This window comes from Haliotis asinina, chromosome 9 (assembly GCF_037392515.1).
Source record: "Haliotis asinina isolate JCU_RB_2024 chromosome 9, JCU_Hal_asi_v2, whole genome shotgun sequence".
NCBI lineage: Eukaryota > Metazoa > Mollusca > Gastropoda > Lepetellida > Haliotidae > Haliotis > Haliotis asinina.
Window position 1 is genome coordinate 31,231,766 of NC_090288.1, and position 19,052 is coordinate 31,250,817.

The 19,052-nt window shown below is 38.7% G+C and overlaps 1 protein-coding gene across 1 annotated transcript in view; it reads right to left on the reverse strand.

Annotated features, from left to right (window-relative positions):
• The window catches only part of LOC137297204 (transient receptor potential cation channel subfamily V member 5-like), a 61,481-nt gene that overhangs the window by 11,699 nt on the left and 30,730 nt on the right, over window positions 1-19,052 (reverse strand). The window contains exons 4-11 of the mRNA XM_067829215.1: window positions 18,739-18,894; window positions 16,748-16,902; window positions 13,502-13,645; window positions 12,131-12,212; window positions 10,800-10,915; window positions 9,485-9,601; window positions 8,443-8,550; window positions 7,119-7,270 (exon numbers count right to left, since the gene is read on the reverse strand). Coding sequence (XP_067685316.1) covers window positions 7,119-7,270; window positions 8,443-8,550; window positions 9,485-9,601; window positions 10,800-10,915; window positions 12,131-12,212; window positions 13,502-13,645; window positions 16,748-16,902; window positions 18,739-18,894 — 1,030 coding nt within the window. The remainder of the gene's footprint in view (window positions 1-7,118; window positions 7,271-8,442; window positions 8,551-9,484; window positions 9,602-10,799; window positions 10,916-12,130; window positions 12,213-13,501; window positions 13,646-16,747; window positions 16,903-18,738; window positions 18,895-19,052) is intronic.

Genomic DNA, 19,052 nt, shown 5'->3' on the forward strand with positions numbered 1-19,052 from the left:
CTTGTTAGCTGTGTGAAATAACAAATCTCTTCTACACTATTTCATCTCATTCAGTATCTTAAGGTTTTAAGTGACTGGCTTCCTCTGTTCCAGGAGATAACATACAGTTCTATCAAACATCACACACGTAAAGAATTTCTCTGAATGTCATTTTAGAACTTGGGCATACAATATTCACAAACTTTGTACAGCACACCTGTCGATATAAAGGACATATGTAAGCTAAATGAGTTTTGTGCTGTGGTTTTTACGAGAAGTGGATAAAGTACACCCCTTGTTGCATGGGACGAACAGGATGAATAGAACCAAATTCTACTAAGTTCAAACATCTGTGGAAGTGAGAAAATTCAGCAACTGGTTGAACAAGGTATGAGATGCACACCTTTATTGTCAACTGAAATTCTGTTCAGCAGTTTTTGTGAAGAAGTGGATAGACTTTATCCACTATAACACGATACAACAAAATTTATATAAGTTCAAACAGCATTGAAATTGGAAAAGTAACTAAATACAAATCAAAATATAAGATGCACACCTTTGGAGTCCCTTTAAAGCACATGTGTAATCTAAATGAATTCCGTGAAGTTGTTTTTGAGAAGTGGATAACGTACACCTCCCTGTTGGATGGAACGAAATTGCATAAACAATTATGAAATGCACAACCTTAGAGTCCCTACAAAAGACACACAGAAGTTTATTCAGTTCTGCATTTTTTTGTGCAGAAGTGGATAGACTTCATCCCATAATACACTATCATCACAGAGAAATTCAACAAAATGTATGCAAGTTTAAATGGCTCTAAACTTATTAAAAAACAATAGAATACAAATACAAAATATGAGATGCACACCGTTAGTGTTCCAAGAAATCCCATGTATAAGCTAAATCCCATGTATAAGCTCATGGGATTCCACAGAGGATTTTTTGTGGAGAAGTGGATCAAGCACAGTCCTGGTTTCCCACAGATGGATATGGAGGGTAACCCTATTTACCCCCTGCCACATATGGCAGGGGCATAAAAACGAGAAGACGAAAACATCAATACGCCCTGCAATGGTAAAATGCTCTTCAAGAATATGTCAGCTAGTTATGACTATGTCAAATGTTGGGTTTGAGTATCTCAGTAATATTGATGTAAATTGGGTGTGTTGAATTAGGTGTTGTTCTTGAAAAGTTAAAGTTCTGTTCCACAGAAGAGCACTGAGACCAATTTCATTAAAGTCAAAATGGTTGCCATGGAAATGTAGCAAAACATCTTATTCAGGAATCCAAAACTACCAAAAGGCACTAATTCACTACCAGAGCTAGCAAGGTGCCAAGTTTGGTGAAGAAATATTGAAAGGTTGTTATGTTCTGCTCTGGAAAAGACAAATTTGCATGCTCATTTGAATACTCCATTAAAACATTTTGCGGGGATAATTAATCCCTGAAATCTGCCTACAAGATGAACAGTGAAGGGGAATCTGTATTAGAACACAGTATGCACAATCACAATACAGACAGACCTTGAGCCCCTCCTAAATCATAGCAACTATAAATATGGTATGTCATAATGACAGTGTCAAAAATGTCACAGATGCAGTTACCTGTATATGCATGAACTACTGTGAGTCAATGTTTTGTTACTCTCTTGAGAGAACAGAAATAAATCATTCCTTTGAAAACTGCAGTCAACAGCATTTTTCAAAAAACATTCATATGATAATAACATTCAGCATTAAATCATTGAAACATTCTGTTAAAGTTTGCACAGTGGTATGATTTTGAATACAGATGATAAGCGTATCTTTCTTATGTAAGGGGTAGTATAGGAATAGACATCCAAGTGATGCACATGGAAACACTGAACGAACATCTGTAACTTGGATTAGAAAATACCAGGGATGGGTTCATAGGGAAATGAATTGATCAATTTTAAATATACTGGCAGAAATCTGTGCATCAGTAGAAAATTGTTATCCCTGATATACTCTTCAAACAAAGAAGACGATTATGAAGGCAAAATGTCTGTACTCCGTTAAAACAAAGATAACTGCCAAACATCCCATGCAAGATTGAGTGAGTGAGTGCGTTTACTGTTAGGCAGATTTTATAGCAATATTCCACCAATATCATGGTGGGGGACACCAGAAATGGGCTTCACACACTGTATCCGTGTGGATAATCTTTAGCATGACGAACAAACACCTTAACCATTAGGGTACCCCTGCATCTCTCCTATGCAAAAACTAGTATGATACACCACAAGATGTCTGCTATACATAAGCATGTGAATCCATTCCTGATTTTGATACTTTCAGGGGAGGTCAATCTCCATGGTGATTATTTCTGACAACTTGTCCAAATATGCTTATCAAACTAAGAATTTACTTCATTTTGTATTCACTGTTCATGCATGACCTGTCCATGTGACGTCTGCTACGCCAAGCATGTGCACCGTACTTGCATGCTGGAAATAGATACTGGTAGAAGTTGGCATGCAGACAAACAATAAATGATTCACAATCTGTGAATACTACGCTTTTAGACAGGTACCAACAAACCTAAAATAGTTGCTGCAGACTTTCATCGACCTACTAGAGGATGAAGATTGGGTCAGAAGACTTCAGATCCACCACATGCAGCTGACATATGGAACTCTGCGTAACATATAAAACATAATCTCTCCTCACCAGCAATGAGCTCCATTTCTCCTGGAAAACATTTCTTTGGCATCTAGGCAACACTTGATCAATTACTTAATTAACTAAATTATGTTAATGAAATTTATACAAATCTGTTTTGCATTAATGAGTATAGTTACCTTAAACTTGACCAGACGTGAATCAGGCAAGAGCTACCCACTGGCCCTTTTGTCATTGTGAGGATGAAAGATTTTAAAAAAAAAATATATACAGAAATTTTGAGATGACCCCTGACTTGAAATGCTTCACTGTACAGTATATCTAGACAAGGAAGACATGAAAAACTCGTGTCTTTATGTATATCACTTCTAAATGCCATTCAAAAACTCTATCTAGACAAGGCCAGACACTTCGGTGTACCCTACCAACCTACACGGCTGATTGCATGCAATCAATTAAATTAATTTCTTAACTATACCTTAACATAGTCATGGAGGCTTGGCCTATTGATCACTACTCAAGACATCTATCGGTTCTTTATTGATAATTCAACAAGTCGACTAAAAGCTGATTTTGACCCTCAACTAAACAATCTTGACACAAATGGTGGATGATAGCAAGGACCATAAGGCCGCACAAAGTGGGTGTGGTCAAAGCAAGCCCTCTCATTGGTCAATGCAGGGATCAGATAAACAAATTCTGCTTTTAATATTTGTCCGTCCAAATAATTCCTGCAGATACAGTGAGATTTCTCCTGGATTCTGTCAAGGTTACAAAAACAGCCACTGCTTGACTTCTGATGTAAGGTCAAGCAAGAAACCATGTACAAGACCTGGATATTCATGAACTTCTGCAGTTTCCATTGGGTAATATTTATAATTTACATATTAGGGGATTCTAGATGTACATGCCAGAAAATTGTTGCAGAACAAGCCTCATTTAACAATAATTGTTGACAGTGGTTTCTGAAGCATTAATAATCACACAGTGTCACACGCTAGATTATACATGCTGACTCAGTAATTGTCATGCTGCAGATGCTCGACTTTGTAATTTGGGACACATGCAGAGTCTATTATCAGCTTCAACTATCAGCTTCAACATTAATTCTATAATTACGCAGAAAATACCTGCTTCTTATTGTAGCTAACAAGGCTATGATGACTGTGTAATACACTCAGAAAATCCCTGTGATATATGGAGGAGAAATCAGTAATTACCTTATTTCCCCCCAATTAACGAACCCCCTTCATGTTCTTTGTAGAAGCTTCCGAACCTAACAAAACTGAATCACTGCCAATCTAGCTCATTTTATCTACCATGCCTACGAAATGAAAGTAGTGAGTGAGTTTAGTTTTACGTGCACTCAGTAATATTCCAGCTATAAGCCAGCGGTCTGTAAATAATCGGGTCTGGACCAGACAATCCAGTGATCAACAGCATGAGCATTGATCTGCTCAATTGGGAACTGATGACATGTGCCAACCAAGTCAGTGAGCCTGACCACCCAATCCTGTTAGTCGCCTCTTACGACAAGCTTAGTCACCTTTTATGGCAAGCATGGGGATGATGATGATGAGTAAAGAACAGCTGGTGGAACAGTGTCGGCACACATGTCAGGTGCTACTAAGCACTGTTCATAAAGCGTCATATTTCAAATCCTGCTGGGCACAGAGGTGCTTGTGGTGTAAGCTTCTGGACAGTCAGCACCTCCCGGACACTCGAACCAAAAATACTGACTGGCACTCATTGGAGGAAATATGGTAACAGTCTCTACACAGCATTATCAACAGGGATCATTATCACTCAGCTGTTACTATAGGTTTAGGCAGACAGAGGGTTTTGATGAGATCGTAATTATTCTTATTAGTTTACCATTGTAAAGAAAACCCAATAAAATACCCATAGAAATTTATAATGAAAGGACTTCTCACTTGAAAACAAGCTGAGAGGTGTCTCACTCACACTTCTATAAACATGGGTCTTAGGCCATAGGTCATTGATGGTTGACATACAATGTCTGAAGCTATGAGATTCACACAACAGATGCATGTATTATGCAATCTTCACGACCATTGTGTCTAAAAACAGCCAGTGTAGATTTCGCTATTAAACAAAAACTATTTATAGGACACTTGGCTTGAATCAAGGATTCATTTCACCACCAGAAACAAAATGAGGAGTTAATTTGTGCTCTACATCACATCGGCATTATTTCAGCCCGGTTATGGACCAGAAAAGTGAAATCTGGACCAAAACTCTTCACTAAGGTTTTGTTTTCGCAGCAGTGGTCAAGCCACAAAGAACACAGAACACACAAGAAAACAAAGAAACGTAACTTGTTGCCTGATATCATAGTCATGGTATAAATTTGATAAATATGTCACAATAAATGATTGAGTAACAGGCTGTTCACCAAAAAGTCACCCTGAGGTGGATCACTGAAGATGGATCAGGTCAGCGATGTGATCTGTGTAGTCCATGACACCGATGATGTTGTTGACAAGGTCGTGATTCGGTGACTGCAGGTGAGTGTCAATAATCCTGTATTTTCTCTTCCTGGGTGGGGCTGTCCAGTGTTCTGCAATCCATTGGATGGCGACTTCAACGTTGGACTGTTCTCGCTGGAACAGTTTAAATTGGACTAAAAAATGTTCAGATGGCTCTTCTTGGCAAGCTTGTTTATCCTGTGGTTCCATCACTCGATGTTGTTGTTGGTTCGATGTCCAGGATTGCCAAAGAGGTTCCAAACTTCTGGACCAAACTGGCGACCTTTGACCCACTTCTCACAGCATTGTGGTCAGCAAGTTCAAAGACTAACTGGAATGTCACAATGGATTGAGGGAAGAGTTCAGCTGATGGGCCATCTGACACAATTTATTCCAGGGTCCTACTGTATGTATCCTCTGACTTATTTGGCAGCAGACTGTAGATGAATGGGAACATGTGGCCTTGATACTCAGCATGCAGTGTGTAGATCTGCTCGAACAGCCGGGGTGCTGAGGAGAAGGTGTCATTGCCAAACACTGTATCTGCTGCACACAGACGCTACATCTTCTTGTCTGTTGTGAAAATTATTATGTTGTAGTCGATGCAATGGAGGAAGGGCATGAGCATTGAGCATTGATCTGCACAAATGGAAACCGATGACATGTGTCAATCAAGTCAGCGAGCCTGACCACCCGATCCCGTTAACCGCTTCTTCTGACAAGCATAGTCGCCGTTTATGGCAAACATGGGTTGCTGAAGGCCTATTCTACCCCGGACCTTCACAGGTCTCCACCTAGTAAGCAGTATGTAGGATGATATAACAAATACATATAAATGATATCTATAGAGATCACGAGAACATGCATTGATTAGATGTTGAGACTGGGTTATCTCAAGGTGTGCAAAGAAACATATAACTTGTTAGACAAACGGTATCTCACAAACGCTCATGCAGTTATCTGTTTCAGTGCTTCAAACCAAATGGTCACATCAGGACAATGTCTAACTGAAGAGCTGTACCTAGAGAAAACTGTATAAAGAATACTGCCAGTATAAGGGCAAATCTCCGGATGTCATTTACCAGCATACAAGACATCATAACAACATTAGGACCTAGCAGTGCTGATCCCCTGAAACAGAGTAACACAAACATACTGTAAAACTAACACAAACATACCGTAAAACTAACCAATAATATATATAAACACACGGAAACATAAAGATGAGATCATCATGGATGCCAACATCCATAAATCCTCGCCTTCATGTGTACCACTTGTAAAATGCCATTCTAAGACAAAATAGAAATGTACATAAAAATTTTGTACATTTTGTTCACACTGAATAAAGAAAAGTTACGAATCTTGAATATTTCTGCCTATTTTATCTGAGTGACAGGAATCTTGAACACACACACCAAAAATATCCATGATCCTTAACTTTTTGTTTAGCATTTTTGGTTGAGCATGTTATCGCATATACATGCAATGGGATGGGATAGAAAAGAATGATTCAATTATTATCGGAGGATGGGATGGATAAATGATATTTGGAAGACCTATGGCAAGTTCACACTGACTATATTCCTCCTAGAGTTATCTCCCATACATGTCAGTTATGAAATAAACCATCAGAACACCAAAAAAGGAAAGAGATTCCATTCCACCAGAGATCTTGGTGCTGTCAACCGTTTTCTACACATGAGTTGTGGAGGTGATATTATGTGGACAAAATGAGTGAGTGAGTGAGTTTAGTTTCATGCCGAGCTCAACAATATTCCAGCTATAAGGCGGCAGCCTGTAATCCAGTGACCAACAACATGAGCATCGATCTGCGCAATTGGAAACCGATGACATGTGTCAACTAAGGCAGCAAGCCTGACCACCCGATCCTGTTAGTCGCCTCATACGAAAAGCATAGTCGCCTCTTATGACAAGCATGGGTTGCTGAAGGCCTATTCTACCCCAGGACAAAATGAACAAGACATTGCTACACATCTGTTACCTGGCAAAGAAGAGCAGGAAGAACCACGATCCCGGAATAGCTATGATGAGAAGGATATCCTCCACTGTGTTGAGCCTCAGTAATCGGAACGGTATACACAACAGCATCAGTAGACACGAGATCATATACACCGTCTGAGCGGGAGCATGCATCTGGAACCAAACACCATCATAACCACACATCACGATCACACCACACACACCTGCTTTATGGCAGCGGTCTGTTAAAATCAAGTCTGGACCAGACCATCCTGTGATCAACGGATCAACCAGTTGGGATACAATGACATGTCAACTGATGCAAGCCAGCGAGCCTAACCACATGATCCTGTTAGTCTGTAAAAGAAAAGATTGGTTGGTTGGATGTTCAATGCCACAATGAGCAATATTCCAGCTATATGTTGGCAGGCTGTAAATAAACAAATCAGAACCAGAGTATCCAGAGAATCTGACCACCCGATCCCGTTAGTTGCCTCTTGCAAAAAGCATGGGTTCCTGAAGACAATTTTAACCCAGATGTTCACAGGCTTCGGCAGCTAGACTGCACATACAAGCAAAGTAACCAAGTCTTATCACCCAGTCCAATGACTTCCCTTTCATGACAAGAACAAGTTGATGGGGACCAAATCTAACACAGGGTGACCGGCAAGTACAGTATGAGACTGCCCAATCATCAGTCTGGAGGAACGTTGAAGGTAGGAATATGTGAGAATATGCGAGAATGCTGCTCATTATTTCTTTATATGTCCAAATTATAACACTGTAAGATCAAATTCATACCTTAGTACTAAAGGATTTAACATCTCCTCGGTACTACAGAAATTTCTTGAAATTGCAAAAGTTGATCAAAAGATTTTGGCATCTATTCATTTCAGTAAACAGGTAAAATGACTTCAAATTGATCATTAAAATAAATATGAGTAAGTATGTTATATCTCATACATGACATTTCTCCATCATATTTACAGGTGTCATCTATTATCCATTTCTCTCTGGAGTGTGGTACTTATTATTTGACATTTTGGAATTACTGGAACAGAATCTAGCCTGTGGACAAGTTATAGAAATATTTAAACCAATAACATGCAATTGCCCTTTCATCGCAGAAGAAATCACAAGTGGTCTCCATTTCTATCTTGAAATTGTAGCAAGGTGCGGATTCATCCCACAGATGGCATCCTTGCCTTGTCAGCTTGCTTACGTGGTTAACCTCTTTGGTCATGTGGACAAGACGTCTGACTTCGGATCAGAAGGGTCATAGTTTGTGCCTGTACATGGGACTCAGTAAATTTATGGCCGCTACAGAATCACTTGTGTTAACTTACGCAGTTTCTGATGAAAGGCTTGAATCCTTGAGAACCAATTGCAATCCCATCAACCATGATTGCACAGAAACATCCCAAACACACCAGCACCTCTGCTATGTAGCGTACCTGCAACATTGCATATACAACACCTGTATGTCATAAGTAACATCGGTATTGCATACCCACAAACACAGGGTAAATGTGTTTGAATCACAATTCACAAGCACATTCAATTCCAGACACCTGAAAACCATCAAATGCATATAAGTCTAAATATTCTTCTAAATTTTCATGTAATATAACTGTCATTATTGGATTCTTTATGTTTTAAATTTGTCTCTGTATCTATAAATGTAAATTACTTCATGATAAATATTATTCTCAGACATATTCACATCAACACAATCTCTCTGAAAGAAACTACCAGTATCTGGTTTTCCCTGACAAAAACTAGACTAATATAAAATGTTTGCATAAAAAACTTAAATTATGCCTACATAAAAATACTTATCAATACCCAGCACATGACAAAAAAAATCTTGAGTCTTCCTTTCCTTTATTTCCAAATCCATACGTCAATGCTTGAATTCCACACAACACTGGGCTTGCTATCTAATGTGGAGCATATGGTAGAAGGGAGATAATCCAGTCCCACAAAATGTCAAAAGACACAACATGACTGCTCTAATGTATCTGAATGTAACATTGAGAGTCTGTAGCACATGTCAGTCTAAGAGCTCCACGGCATTTCATGAGGCAAAATGTTGTTAACAGAGATTAAGAAGGTTGAATGAACACTGAGCATGTACATACTGAGCATGACATAACAAATCCATCGCTAATCCATCGCTAATATTTTCTGCGATATATTTGTGAGGGACAGCAAGACCTATCTTGAGACATTAGACTTTCTGGTTAAAAGTGTCGGCTGTGACAAGCAGGTGACGCTGTTTCATGATGACGCTACACTATCTGTGCTGGAATTTGTACAAAACCCCTTAAAGAAACATCCCTTAACAAGTAATGACTGTCCTGTATCTAGACAGAGCTTAACACTCACAATGTCTATAGTACCCCTGAAACCTAGAAGTTGACTCCCTTCAGGCCGAGTGTAGATGACGACACTGATCAATGCCAAGTGGATGAATGCTATCACCAGTCGCAGGATGAACCGCCTCTGAAGATGACAAAACATTCAACAATTAAATCTTAACCCAAATAATATCATGACTGTTGCAGTGATCAGTGATCCATGAGGTTAGTTATAGTGACACACTCAATCGCACAACCAAACTTATCTTTTGGAGAAGTGACGATGATTATACAACTCAGGTCGAAAAAGTACTAAAATTTGTTCTTTTCTAAGAATGTGTAATCCCAAATATACTCTTCAAAAACAGTAGGGGAACTGTACTTTCAATGTACGATTGTGGAAATTGGGAGATATATGGGACTGAATCAATGTTGATACAACAATAATGGATGTCTTGAGAATGCATCGCCACATGGACTTCATTCAAAGTAAAACTGTTTGTTCAGGTATCCCCCTTGTTAGGTGACTGGATTATGACATGAAAATTTCAGGTTTACAATTTTCAGTCATTAGTGTGTAATTTGACTCTGAAAACTCTGACCATGCCCAGATGCAAGAAAATTATCGGATAAAATGGTCTTAAGTGATTTATCGACCTGTCAGAAAAACATTAAGATTCATAATGACACCCCATGCATGTGTAGGAGGCTCGCAGCACATGCTTCCCATGCATTGTGTTTGCGTGTGGTGATAACGTGAAATGATGCTGCATACACAAGATAAATGTCATTGTAATGTTCCTCAATGGGTTTTCTTTCAGCCAGACTTTAAAGTTCTGGCTCCCCTAATTTTTTTTAAGAATGTATAACATGTTACGCGGAGAAGTGACGTCTAAGGGTCAGAATGAAAAGACACAATATGACCCTATTCTTGCTATGGGACCAACCCTGGTTTACCCAGGAATGTGGAAGTGGTCCACATGTGGTTTTGCGTTAGTTGAAGAATACTGCTCGAAGAGTGGCAGTCAAATGTGCACAGGTGGAAAAACTGCATATTTTAACCATCATAAAAAAAAATATTTATGTCTTGTTGAGTTATTTCAGTGTATATTCTGGGATCATATTCCAAACATTATGAAACCTGGTAGGAAAGTTAAATCTGGGCTAGACTGACGCTGTATGATGTTAAACTCCATTTCACCTCACCTCACCTCATCTCACCTGAGTACAATGGGCGTGGTACTGATGATCATCAGGTGTGTTAACTTACATCTAACAATGTCCTCAACATATAACAAATGAACCAGTATCTCCTGACAACATCTCAGGACATATATTGTTACCCTGGCAAATGTCTTCCACTTCTCGTCCAGCAGCTGCCGGATGACACCTCCCTCCAACATGTCCAGGTGTTCTTCTGTCTCCCCATTCACAATGATCATCAGGGCCGAGTTCCAGTCTACAACACACACAACTCACATTTCACCTTCATCCTCCTCCTCATCATCTTCATCATCATCATCTTCCTCCTCACCATCATCCTTTAATATCATGATACAATGGAGAAACTAACATCAAAGAGATGTGAACTTTTTCAGATATTCCGTCAAAATCAAAAGGTTCTGTCTCAGAAGCCAAACAATGGTGCACCTGCAAGTTTAGTATTTTTCTTCTAAACCCTAAAATTTCATAATTGTATGGAATATATGGAAAAATCAAAATCTCCCTCAAAATTCTGTTAACTGTATGGAACAGATTATTTCCTTGAAAAGTAATGTAAAATCTTTTCCCACCCAGTGTATTTTCAACTGCTCTCCCTGATATTATGCAGACATCTTATATGCACACAGCCACAGATCCTTTAATTTTGTAAAAAAAATACATTAAAACATTTGGTTTTGTATATGATATTGAGGTGTGTTGTATCCTTAATGAAGTTATTCATAGTGTATAACTTTCTTATGGACAGTGTCAGCTGGCATCCTTCATTTTAAGTGTACCATTCTGACATAATGTACATGCTCCATTCACACACGTCTTTCAGGAAGTGATGTCATCACCAGCGTAACTCCTATCTGTAACAACTAACATAATTTATCACTTGAGAGCATCTTGATTGGAATGCTACAGTCCGTTTAGGTTCAAATGAGGATGATGAATGATTTGATAACTTGAAATAGGGATAAAAAGGTTGTTTAAGAAACCATCATGTATTATTGTGCCATTTTCACATTTCACATGTAGGGTGCCAAATGGCTGTTGCAACAGTGCCTGCATACACTCCAACCCAGCACACCCAGGTGTGATGGCCAACATGCGATTCTCAACTGTTCTTCCAACCTTTTGTCACCCCTCCGTGTGAAGCGTGAAAACAGAACAATATGGTGATGGTTTCTTAAAGAACTTTCTCTATGATTGATCATAAAATGTCAGATTTCAGATCCTATAGGGTGCAGAGGTTTCAGGACCATATGTCTCATTAACGGTACGTTTTGTGACCTTATCCCTATTTCGAGGTATTAAATCATTCACCGTTTTCTTTTGAACCCAAACGGACTGTAGTTTATTACTGTTCAACATAAATTGTTTCCCATTAAATAGTCCATGGTATTTTTCTCAACAGGATGGCACAAAACCACCCTGGATGACAGAGGATGGTATGACTGCTAGTTACTTGTTTCTCCCTTGGGTCCAATAGAGTCCAGGCTTGTGAGAGGGTAGGCTGAACACAAGATGTTGCTGTACCGCCACAGTTCCTGAAACAACACCCCATCATCAGCAGATTGACCAATCATCACACAAATAGGCAACACAACACAACAGGCTGTGTTTCATTTCAAAATCCTTCTGTATACCTAAAGGCAGAAATCAGGTATTTCTGTGTTAGAACAGTCCCTGAAAATACCAACAGCACACTTTACCAATCCTAATAGTAACCAGAAATATCTGAGGCGAAACAAGTAGACCAGTAATCATCAGGGCCTCGCATTTTCAAATGAATTAAAATGAAAAGCAAATATCATAATGTACAGAACAAGCTAAATGAATATTGTCTTGTTCAAGGAATATTATAATCCATAACTTTCAAGAAATCTTTTTTCAAGCCATACAAAAAACTTGGCAATATCATGTGTGTAACAAAAAGATATTTAAAATTATCTCAATGTTGTGTGATATAATTACTTGTTCCTATTTCCACTCATTGCGTAAGTTTGTTTCTGCCTGAATCCTCACTGGTCAGCTAAGACAGAAAACATAAAATCTATTTTTGTGATATCCAAATTTAGTTAGACAACAACAATCAATCAATAGACATATTACTAGCTAATCCTTTGAATGAAGTACGTAGTTTTCACAAAGGCACCAAGATACTGGAGTATTTCATGTGTTCCAAGAAGTAAAAGCACACACATTTTGACAAATCCACTCTGTAAAATAACAGTGATTAATTAAACAACATGTCTGTTAATCCTTTGAATGAATTATATTCCTCCCTTGTGCTGTCATGTGAATATTACATAACATGCAAGAGATTCACATCAGATCTTTTTACAACTCAATCTTAGAGTCAATAATTACACCAGACATGAGAAATGTCAAATATGAGCAACTGATTTCTTTATGTCCTTGACATCATCAGAGGCAGGGTGAACTTAATGATTTTACACTTAGCACTGGTAACAATTATAAACAAAGCATCAAGTGAATGACAACAAACACACAAGTGTAGAACTTGTATGATAAAACGTGGCTGACAAGAAGGGAGCTGTAATTGATTTACTTCATGCAGTTTGCCCCCCCAAAATATGAGTCATTACCATTTTAACTACATTAAGTGATTGTCTGTGTTGTAAAAATAATAAGTACACGTGATTTCTGTATACTTCATTACATAACTACATGCATGCACATTTTGTAGGGTGAAAGATTGCGTTAATGTTCCAGTCAATTATGAGGCAGTTCCTGAAAGCATTTAAACAGTGTTTCCACAAGATCAGACACATTCTACAGACTGCATATCAGTCATTTAACGATGCGAGCTTACCAAACTATCCAGCTCCAACATTTCCTTGAAGATGGTATGTCTGCCGAGCTGGCTGGCAAGAGTGAGTGGAGTAAGGCCATACTTGTTCTTGATGTGGGTATTGGCAGGCCGCTCATGGTGGCACACTGCATAGCGATACATGGTCTGGAAGATGCAACATACTTTCTAAGAAGCTTGACATATGACAATTAGATGAAAATTTACGACTCTTCTGGCAGTGTTTAGGTCAGAATACTTTTTCAATCTCTGATCTAAAATATAAAACTTTCTTTGCCAAAAATTAGCTGAACAATTTATTACTGGCAACAAATTGACAAAAATATCCACCATGTCCAGTGAAAACTAACTTAAAATAGAACCAAACACAAGACACAGGTACACAACTTAAAACCTAACTTTCATATTACTAAATTTGTTCTGCTGTATGGCTGTTAACAATATCAATAAGATGATTTTTAACTTCTTTAATGCAGTGTATTTTTCAAGACCCCCCCCCCCCCCCCCCACCCAAAACATAAAAACTAGCAAATCTGGAATAGCAAATGACTCCAGCAAAATAAAACTGAGATCTATTCTTCAAACTCTCCATTTACCATGGTCCTTGGTATGGTGACCTACCTTCAGTTCTTGTTGGCAATCTATAGTCCATTTGCTATATTGCATTGTCCTCTCTAGTTAAACTGTTTAAGATTAAATTACTAGTTTTAAATGGAAGGGTGGAACACTGTGTTCAGTTCTATCAGTTTCATCAAAGATCCACTGGTTAGGTTTCCAAGAAGGAAATTAGCCGTGAAACCAGTGACTGGCTATTTTTCTCAGTGATTATTGACAAGGCGTATCCATTTACCAACTATCATACTGGCAGTTCCATACCAAACTGGTTTGACAATAACAGAAAATAGATAATTTTTTATCAAATTATTTTTATTAAATAATGTATTAAAGTAATGATAACACAATGTCTGACAGCATATTTGCCTTACACAGTGTGATTGTATCTGTTTTTTTCTGTGTACTGAGCGAGTGAGTAAGTGAGTTTAATTGTATGGTGCCTTTAGCAATATTCCAGTAATATCACCACTGGGCACACAGTGAGTGAGTGAGAGAGAGAGAAAGAGAGAGAGAGAGAGTGAGTGAAATTTAAACACTGGTTTTGGTAGCATCCCCATTATAACCCAGCATATGGCGGGAAAACCCATACACACGTCTCAGAAATTCACCACTTTGGTGAAACCCATTAGCTTGGTGCAGACAAACCATGAAACTATGGCTGACCAGGATTAGAACCAATGATCAGAGGGGTTATGACCAGGACAATAAATTAATGGAGTTCAACAAAGCATTTGCAGCTCAGTTCACTTAGCGGATGTGGCTCCATTATTGCACTCAGAGGGAAAACCAAACAGGAGAATCAAAATGGCATAGCTAATGAAAATCGAGACCACACTTGTCCTTCTGACCAGTATAACAGCAACATCTATTACAATCTGGAGACACTTTAGCAGTTATAAACGGGATACATGACAGAATCCATGTACAGATTTCAGTAAATGCAGTTTCTGCAAGATGATCTCATTTGCATATCTATTGGATTGTTATACCATGCTTATTGGATTGTTATACCATGCTTATTGGATTGTTATACCATGCTTATTGGATTGGGTTTAACATCAGTAATACAATAAATAATCTTACAAGGGTGTTAGAAATATTAACCTGTATTCCATTAACTAAATAAAACCTCTTTAACATTGACACATACTGTAGACAACAATAACATCGGGAAGAAATAATCAGTTGGGAATATTGACACATTTGCATCAAGCAAATATTTCATTGATGATCGTAATGACGTCCATCACGGACAATACACAGATCCAACTCGTAGTATGCTCTATGGGCTGCCAGACTCAAGTATCTGACCGTTAAGACCACCTGGCCCTGTTATGAAGAGTCATTGACACTGAATGGAAAACTGATTAATCCATGGCTAGCTGAACGAAACCTGTAACAGTCTCAACGGGAAGTGTTGCTGTGAGAAGATCACGAAGGGCAGAAGGATGTCACTGGACTCAGTGGACTTTTCTGTTGATTTTGATAAAATTAGAATTCACAGTTGTTATGGAAACTGGTAAAAGAAATAAATGTCTAAAATTCTAAACTATCAAAAGCATAATTTCATATTGATGGAAAAATACTAATATTGGGGATCACTGACGTAAGAACCAATCTTCTCATATTGTTCTAAGGTTTTACTGCCACTTCTAGAAACAATCAGCCTAGCCAGTCCAGAATCTTCCCATATTGATAGTAAAAGAAGGGTGGGGAAGAACTAGCCTAACCAGGCCAAAATCTCCTCTTTTGATAGTAAAACAAAGGTGGGGAAGAGTTAGCCTAACCAGGCCAGAATCCTCTCATTTTGAAAGTAAAACAAGGGAGGGGAAGAATTAGCCTAGCTACACCAGAATCTCCCACTTTTAAAATGATGGTGGGGAGAATTAGCCCAGCTATGCCAGAATCTCCCCATTGTGATTGTAAAATAAGGGTGGCAATTTAGCCTAGTTGGCTAGAATCTCTCCCTTTTCATATTACAACAAGGGTGGGGAAGAATTAGCTTAGCTAGGCAAGAATCTCCCCCTTTTGATAGTAAAATGAAGATGGGGAAGAATTAGCCTTGGTGAGCCACGCCATAATCTTCCTCTTTTGATATTAAAACTGGGGTAGGGAAAGATGTGGCCTATCAAGGCCAGAATCTCCCCCTTTTCACAGTAAAACAAAGGCAGGGAAGAACTACCCAATCTCCTCCTTTTGACAGAAGAACAAGGATGGGGGAAGAATTAGCCTTACTAAGCCAGAACCTTCCCCTTTTGATATTAGAAGAAGGATGGGGAAGAATTAGCCTTTGATATTAGAACAAGGATGGGGGAAGAATTAGCCTCACTAAGCCAGAACCTTCCCCTTTTGATATTAGAACAAGAATGGGGACGAAGTGGACAAGCTGGGCCAGTATCTCCCTCCTTTCATAGAAAACAGAACAAAATAACACGGGGGAAACTAAACTGGCCTAGGGGGGATACTTTAGTCTAGCCCAAACTTTCCCTGGGGAAACAATACCTTAGGACAAATCTTTCCCAGAGAAAGTTTGGCCTAGACCAGATTTTCCCTTGAGATCAAATGGCCTGTTACAATGGTAACCTGTAATGCGTCACATGCTATTTCTGTTTTTGATCTGGAGTGTCCACTGACCGGCTGGTCCGCAATGACCACCATGTGTAGAACTGTGTTTCCAAAGGAGTCCTGGAGGTTGGGGTCAGCCTTGTGCTCGATGAGGTAGTCGTATATATCCTTGTGACAGACACATGCAGCAAATGCCAGTGGGTACTCTCCATAGTATGCATAACCTGCAATAGAAAACATTTCCCATATTTCAGGTCAAACATAAATAACAAAAAGTAAACCCTCATTTAAACTTTAAATATTTTTAACAATAAATGGAAAATTTGGTAAATACCCACCTGAGTTTGAGTGCAGTGACCATTTTTATTTTTTTTTTATGATTACTCAAAGTAAACTTAGGATACCCAGTTGAGATGAACACAAGCGAGTACATAACTCAATGACCAAAACATTTCTCTGCAGCACTGCTTATTTGTTTGTCTTTACTTAAACACTGAGTCAGCAATATTCCAGCTGGATGATGGCAGTCTGAACATGATCAAATCTTGACCAGTCAAACTAGAAAATGAACAAACAACATGAACCCTATAAATGCACCAGGCTATTCTACTTCAAAATGCATCTCAATAAGCGGCAGTAGGAGCGTGTCTGTGTTGCAGAAATAATGTTGACAATACACTTCTGAAAGTCATGTACTTTAACCCAGCAAGTTCTTGATGAGTAAATGGAATTTCATTAACTTGCTGCCAATTGATCTAGGACGAGGCTACAATACTGTAAGCCACACAAATCCCCATTGTCATCTTCAATCCACAAGATGTACCCTGGTGCAAAATGACAGACTAACAAAAGGTGTAATGGCTCATTCAACATTGCAATGTTGGTGGCATTCAAATCGCTTGCAAATCACATGAATTATTTCTTGTTGTTTGTATTGAATGGAACATTAAACTCTACAGAATACACATACCTATACCATAAAACTACTTCTACTGGTTTAATCTGTGACCCAATTCCATCAATAAAGTCTCTAACAAAACTGGGAAAGAGTCTTGTATGCAGAGTCGATGGGTCGTCATAAGTTACCTGATGTCAAAATGATTGATATGCTCTTGTATCCAGGTTTCTTTACAGATCGGAATAATGAAAGCAGAAGAGAAGGTGTGCATGATCATGATCTGCACAGGTGCACTGAGCTGACTGGTTCTCTGTCACAATTATGTGAGTATTTCTATGCGTACGTTGCCAAAAGCTATGATGTGCATTCTTTTAAAATTAAAATACCAGTAATGGTAAGTTTAGGAGTGAAATTGCATAAGCGATCTTTTCTTTTGAAAATAATGGGCTAATTGATGAACATACACGGCTTCACTAAAACATGCCACGTAGCAAGTTGTTGCTTTAGGTAGCAAAATAGGACTTTTAACAGCAAATTTGTTACCTCAGAGCATTTAATTTCGAACCCTGATATAGCAAATTTGAAGGAGAGTACTCAAAGGTTTTTAAGTTCTGCTCCATAAAGGAACAGTACAACCAACTTCAGGTAAAGCCAACCTTGTTGCCATGGAAACAAAAATATTTCAGTCAGAATTCCAAAACTGCCCAAAGGCACCAGTACACCATCTGACCTGTCTGAACAAGTTTGGTGAAGAAACATTAAATGGTTCTGCTCTGGAAAAGACATGTGCACAGACATGCATGCATGGGCGGCCTGTGTCCATTTTAATACCCCCACAAAACGCGTTGTGGAGGATAATAAAGGTTGAATGGGCAATATGAACATGGTGAGCTATAAATAATTGTCGATGGAAGAATGAGGACTATGTTTACGATATACAACTTGGATTCTAATGTTGTCAAGCAAGTGATGATTAGAATGTATGTCAAAATGTTGCTTGTGCAAAATAAAGTTGTAGATCCATTAAAATAGTCCCCATTCATAAAAAAATGAAGCAGACAATCTAGTGAAAATAGAGCATGTGCATCAATCAGAACTTTGAGTAGGCTTCCTCACAATGCTTTCTGAAGAGAACTGCTGGTATTACTAGTACGATACTCACCATCAAAATTTGTCTTCTTTTTCCGACTTTTCTTCTGGTCTTCTGGCAAGAAGAATCGTCCAGTGGCTCTCTGGTTGATAATAGCACCATTTTCAACAAGGGTTTTCACCCCCTCGAAGTCCCCCTGAACCACTGCTATATGCAAGGCACTTTCACCTGAAACAGAAAAGGACATTTTAGGAAGTGTGTTATTCTATTTAACAGATACTTCAGTCACTCCTTGGGGAAACAGTGGCCCAGGCATTTAAGGTGCCTTGATTTACTGAGTAGAGTTGTGTCCCTTGAACATGCCAGGAACCTATGATTGTGTGTGT